Source organism: Thunnus albacares, chromosome 19 (genome assembly GCF_914725855.1).
Source record: "Thunnus albacares chromosome 19, fThuAlb1.1, whole genome shotgun sequence".
Taxonomy (NCBI): domain Eukaryota; kingdom Metazoa; phylum Chordata; class Actinopteri; order Scombriformes; family Scombridae; genus Thunnus; species Thunnus albacares.
The window spans coordinates 4,613,237-4,619,286 of NC_058124.1; the positions used below are offsets into that span (position 1 = coordinate 4,613,237).

General features: G+C 41.0%; 1 protein-coding gene across 2 annotated transcripts in view; it reads left to right on the top strand.

Annotated features, from left to right (window-relative positions):
* The window catches only part of serinc2 (serine incorporator 2), a 15,318-nt gene extending 9,517 nt beyond the window's left edge, over nt 1-5,801 (top strand). The window contains exons 2-10 of one of the 2 annotated variants that reach the window (XM_044335438.1): nt 1,510-1,671; nt 1,995-2,182; nt 2,346-2,425; nt 2,911-3,048; nt 3,302-3,471; nt 3,763-3,853; nt 3,958-4,117; nt 4,654-4,869; nt 4,955-5,801. In XM_044335438.1, coding sequence (XP_044191373.1) covers nt 1,510-1,671; nt 1,995-2,182; nt 2,346-2,425; nt 2,911-3,048; nt 3,302-3,471; nt 3,763-3,853; nt 3,958-4,117; nt 4,654-4,869; nt 4,955-5,093 — 1,344 coding nt within the window. In that variant the 3' untranslated portion in view covers nt 5,094-5,801. The remainder of the gene's footprint in view (nt 1-1,509; nt 1,672-1,994; nt 2,183-2,345; nt 2,426-2,910; nt 3,049-3,301; nt 3,472-3,762; nt 3,854-3,957; nt 4,118-4,653; nt 4,870-4,954) is intronic. The other variant, XM_044335439.1, reaches the window with a different exon arrangement.
* Nucleotides 5,802-6,050: the final 249 nt, after the last annotated feature.

Sequence of the window (6,050 nt, forward strand, 5' to 3'; positions counted from 1 at the left end):
ACTTTTCAGCAAGATAAGAACGACCTCAAACATCAAGATAAGCCTTTACAGGGACAGTTTAAAAACATTTACGTCCTTGAGTGTCCACATCTCAATCCAAACCAGAATCTGTGGTTTGTCTGTTTACATTTTACTCACTGTCTGCATGAAACCTGTCAAAGCTGAAGCAGTTTTGCAAAGAAGAATGCTAACACAGACTGATCCCCTTAAAAGTGCAACTGCTGCCAAAAGTACCTCTACCAAGTATTGACTTGAAGAATATTTTTACAATTAATGTTATGTTTTGTATTTTATAGAGATTTTTCTGTTCGTCCACTGTCAGTAATTTGAATTTTTTTGGCACTCGTGCAGAAACAATACATGATCTTTGGTTCAGATACCAAGATGATACTTTTAATGGTACCTTACTTTGAGGAATGAACATTTTTTTCTACAAACAAATCAACTATTCTGATAATCATTAAACTGTTTCAGCCCTTTTTCAAGTAAACAATGCCAAACATGCTGTGGTTTCAGCTTCTCAGATGTGAGGATTAGCTGATTTTCTTTGTCATATATGGCAGTAAATTTAATATCTTTTGCTTGTGGATTGTTAGACAAACCACACAAATTGAAGACATCACCAAGGGCTCTGACAAATTGTGGTTGGCAATTCTTGAATTATTTTTTAACAATTTATAAACTAAAACAATTATCCGACTAATCGACAGAATAATCGTCAGATTCATCAGCCATGAAAGAATCACTAGTTGCAGTGCCTGTTAAAGTAATTGGTCTAAACACAAGAATCTGTACCAGAACTTTGCCAAAACATAGTACAGTCTGATCAAAATGCACTAATCTGAGCAAGCATTTGATACAATCTTTCAGTACTTGTGATACTCTGTGCTATTAGTTTACACAAAAAAAGTGTCATTGTTCGATACCCAGCCCTATTTAATGTAAAAATAAAACATGAAAAAAGGCACTTTAGGCCAGTGTAGTTTAGAGTTGTTTGTTGCCAAGGCAGACGGTGTGAGGCTAAGGCCAGTCTGAACCATGGAAACTGGATTCTCCTCGTCACGGCTGCAGCCCAGGGCTTGTGTACTCTGGTGCATACTCATATTTAGTGAAGGATGACTGATCTGAGCCACAGCCTCCGCCTCGGTGCTTCACACACTTCTCAGCAGTCTGCGTTTGAATCATGCAGGAATCCTCTGTGATCCTGTTCACAGTGCCGGATAAGAGACGGAGAGATTTGTGAAGATGGCGGCTCTAATCAGAAGGCTGATTACCGCTGCTGTGAATCATCATTTGTCTCTGGTTTTCTGGAAGCGTGAGGGAAGAGAAAGATGGTTGCCGTGACAGCAGACACAATGTTTGTTTTGTTTTTTTTTCCTCATCCACAGTCGTTGCAAGCCATGCATGCATTACCCTGATTATCCCGCACCCCAGAGCTCTGTCCCTGAGTTTCATAAAATATGAATCTGTATGAATGCTCCGCTAATTCTCTCCCCGTCTCTTCTCCAGGCATCCTGTTTGTGCGGCTCGGCCCCCTGCCTCCTGTCATCATGCTGCCCTTCAACGTACAACTCCACCATGAGCCGGCTGGCCTTCTCCTTCCTGCTGCTGCTCGGGACTATGGTGTCCGTCATTATGATCCTCCCGGGCATGGAGGAACATCTTAAAAAGGTACTTTAGATAAGAATAGATCAAATGTAATGATCCGCATGGGGGATGTCGCGCTGTTGCACCAGCTGCCATTAATCTTTTCATAAGACCCAAGTTTGCTCAACCCACGTTTCATTTCCCATTCAAGAAAAAATGGTTTCACAAGTTTGTAACCCAGCAACAGTGATATTATAGAGGAGCTTGACCGGATGCTTGGATTATGTGGGTTTTTTTTTTAATAGCCAGCTGATTTTTTTAATTTCAGTAACGCAAAGTGTTCAAGTTGATTTGAATCCTCTGCTGTCTTCCGCTCATTATTTCCTTCGTTTGTGTTCACATGTCAGATTCCAGGTTTCTGTATGGGCGGCACAACCATACCTGGCGTGGAGAACAAGGTGAACTGTGACGTCATCGTGGGCTACAAGTCTGTGTACCGCATGTGTTTCGCCATGACCTGCTTCTTCTTCCTCTTCTCCATCATCATGATTCGAGTGCGCAGCAGCAAGGACCCCCGAGCCGCCCTTCAAAATGGGTTTGTACTAACTGCAGCTTCAGGACCACAGATCTCTATGATGACAGCATGCTGCACTCTGCTGGCCAAACATCAGCACTGCACCACTAAGACTGTTGTACACTGTCACTGAAACCTGTTTGTTCTGCACATATTCAAAATAACTTTACTTTTTTCTTCTCAGTTTCTGGTTCATCAAGTTTCTGATGTTGGTCGGCATAACTGTGGGAGCTTTCTTCATTCCAGATGGCATCTTTAATACAGGTAGAATGTGTATTAGTGTCATAAGCGTCAATACATCACCACAGTGTGTTTGAACTATCCATCGAAAACTATTTTATTTTATTTTATATTTTATTTTAGCCACAAACGTTTGCTCAGAATCATACTTTTTTGTTTTTTGTCCTTTTTTTTGATCAGACAGTTTCAGATTTAAATCATAACTTTGCAATGTTAGTTTTCATGGTAAATAACCTCTTAAACCATGAACTAGTTTCACTCTGTGTGATGAATAGGAATGTCAACACCAGCTTTCTTGAAAAACCATCCTTCGATTCTCGTGTGTATGCTCATAAATAAGCTAAACATCAGTTTATATAAAACAACAGAACTGATCAGTTGTGAACTATGATGGTGCACACTGTACTGAGAGTCCACTGCTTTAAAGTTTAGTACTGTAAATTAATGTCATTCCACCTCCTAATAACCTTCTAAACAAATGTCCTGAACCCTCCTCTGTCTGATCACAGTGTGGTATTACTTCGGCGCGGTGGGTTCCTTCATCTTCATCATCATCCAGCTCATCCTGCTGGTAGACTTTGCCCATTCCTGGAACCAGTCCTGGCTGGAGAAGGCAGAGAATGGAAATCAAAAATGCTGGTTTGCAGGTAGAAAGGCAACACACACTCACATTTATACCAAGAAACCTTGAAGTACACCTGCATGGTGGTGATGAATGTACAATCAAACTACATGAACTGCACCATGTGAGAAACAGACAACACTGACTGAACTATGTGAAAAAGCCCAGTGTTCATATAAAATAGCTAGAAATGGTGAACTGATACTGTCATCAGACTCAGCTGCCAAACCAGCAGGTTTCATTTGAATGTGTAATTATTTTGCTTGTTTTTCTCACAGCTCTGCTGTCCGTCACCATCCTTTACTATGTCGCTGCATTTGTCGCCGTTGTGCTCTTCTACGTGTATTACACCAAACCTGATGACTGCACAGAGCACAAGGTCTTCATCAGCCTCAACTTCATATTCTGCGTGATTGTGTCCATCGTGTCCATTTTGCCTAAAGTTCAGGTAATGTAGACTTTTATAGAGGGCAGATGCTAACATGGGTTTTTGTACTGAAGCTACTAATCATTGATTTTTTGTGCCCTGGTCTTCATATTTCTTGTATAGTACTGTACATGTGATGCATGTATATCAACAAAAAATTAATTTCTCTCTCAATCTAGAAGACTAAAGCTAAAGCTGTGATCCCTTTTATGAGCCAAGACAAATAACTTTTTATTACTGCAGCAGTGGAGAGGGGTTTGTTTTACCAGCACTATGTTATTTACTTTACATCCCTTGCCATCTCCCCCACAGGAAGCTCAGCCCAGCTCAGGCCTGCTCCAGGCCTCCGTCATCTCCCTCTACACCATGTACATCACCTGGTCAGCCATGAGCAACAACCCCAGTAAGTCCAGTCAGTCACAAGTCACAACACAACAGCATTTTATTTTACAACTTGAATTGGATAACTTGCCTAGCTGACATTGTTTTCTGTGTTTCCTACCTTAGACCGGCAGTGTAACCCCAGTCTGTTGAGTCTGGTCCAGCCCAGCAGTCCAACTCCTCCACCAGGACCTGTTCTTGCTACACCAGCTCCAAGCGTCCAGTGGTGGGACGCACAGGGCATCGTGGGATTGACCATTTTCTTGTTCTGTACTCTTTATGCCAGGTAGCTTACTGTGAAAATTGTGGTTTTCATGTCATCATGATTTACATTTACAAAGAGAGAGTTTTATACATAACTGACTATAAATTTCATATTTTTCTGCAGTCAAAAACATCCAGCCTGATCTTTCTGTCAGTGCAATGATTGAAAATGTCAGAAGAAAATCTTATTTGGGAAAGATTTCCATTTGATAAATGCAACACTACTCAAATACAACACTGACAAAAATAATACTGATCTAGTAGGAGGGTATAGCAACTGCAAAATGAAACAATTGGTTATTGTGAGTCACAAAAATGTCTGTAAATATCGTACATTTGTGCTAATAATTATCTACCCTTAATTCAAACCTGCACTTTGACTAAAACAATCTGTTTACATCTGAGATGAGCTCGCATCCTGGATATAAATACTGTTCTTTGATAGCACAAAACCACAAAGATGCATTCACGCTCAGCTTTGGACATCGATATCTCAGATGTTTTCATATCCTATAATCTGCTACTGTATGTCAATTCCTGTGCTCTCGTCCGCCACAGTATCCGTTCCTCCAACAACGCCCAGGTGAACAAGCTGATGCAGACGGAGGAGGGCCAGGGTCTGACCGCTGACTACGAGGCCGCGACGGGAGAAGACGGAGTCCGCCGGGCCGTGGACAACGAAGAAGACGGAGTCACCTACAGCTACTCCTTCTTCCACTTCAGCCTCTGTCTGGCCTCTCTCTACATCATGATGACCCTCACTAACTGGTACAAGTAAGTGTCCTCCCATGTTGCCTTGCTCCTGACTAACTCTCACAGACAGGCCGACCTCCCTCTGACTTCATTCTTGGCTCCGCAGGCCCAACACTGACTACCAGGCCATGCAGACCACCATGCCTGCCGTCTGGGTGAAGATCGGCTCCAGCTGGCTCGGCTTGGCCATCTTCCTCTGGACCCTGGTGGCCCCGCTGGTGCTCCCTGACAGAGACTTCAGCTAAAAACGGTGAAGTCTGATAACAGGTGGTTGCTAGCCTTTTGCTATTTGCATCATAAGGAAAGAGAGCTTTAGTATAAAGTTGTTCTGCTTGATTATTCAGTCTTCTTACAGCTCCCCATTTAAGGTTGCAAACCGAAATGGTAATATGCTTTGTTTTAGATTCCAGGTCACTGTACACGTAACCTAAATGTTCATTCTTGTGGCTCGAGTTTAAATGAGCAGTTCTGCAGAAACATGGGAATGTATGAGTTGAGATTTAATCCCACATTCCAGTTTTTCATCTCAGGTTATTTGTTCAATTTTGTCTTTTTTCTTTATTGTTACAAAATATTCAAATTGAGAGCACTATACGCCTTTTATAGGACGAGACCAAATGAAACTGTAAAGAATTGTTTTCTTTCACTACATTTATATTGTGTTTATATTTTTTAAATCAATCCATTTAAACAGTTTGATTTTATGGTAAACTGATGCCAAAATATCTGAGAAACCTTTTCTTAAACATTTTTATTGCACAGCATCGTTCTAGAACCCAGTTTAAGTGCCTTCTTATATTTTGCACACAAAATCTATTCAGAGGGACCATTTTTATATCTTTAAGCGTTTATATGACATTCAGATTTCGTTGTTAAGTTGCTTCCTCAATATATGCACACTTTTCATTGTAATCAATAAAGGTTAAAAAAGAAAAGCTGTTGAGTCTCTACATCAGAGTGTAGGCACCAGTTCTGGTCTGTAGGTGGTGCTGCTGTTCTTCAAATTGGAATGTTTTTTTTCTTTTTTGTTGCTGGATTTCACTATAAATAACTGAATTAGTCATATAGTATGTGTGCTGTAGGCTCTCTAAACCTACATATGAATCTGTTCTTCTTATACACGCCACCTTGTGAATTGACCTACATTTTCTCCAGAAACTGCAAACACAATGTCATCAAGTCTGGTCAACAGGGATTTCCAA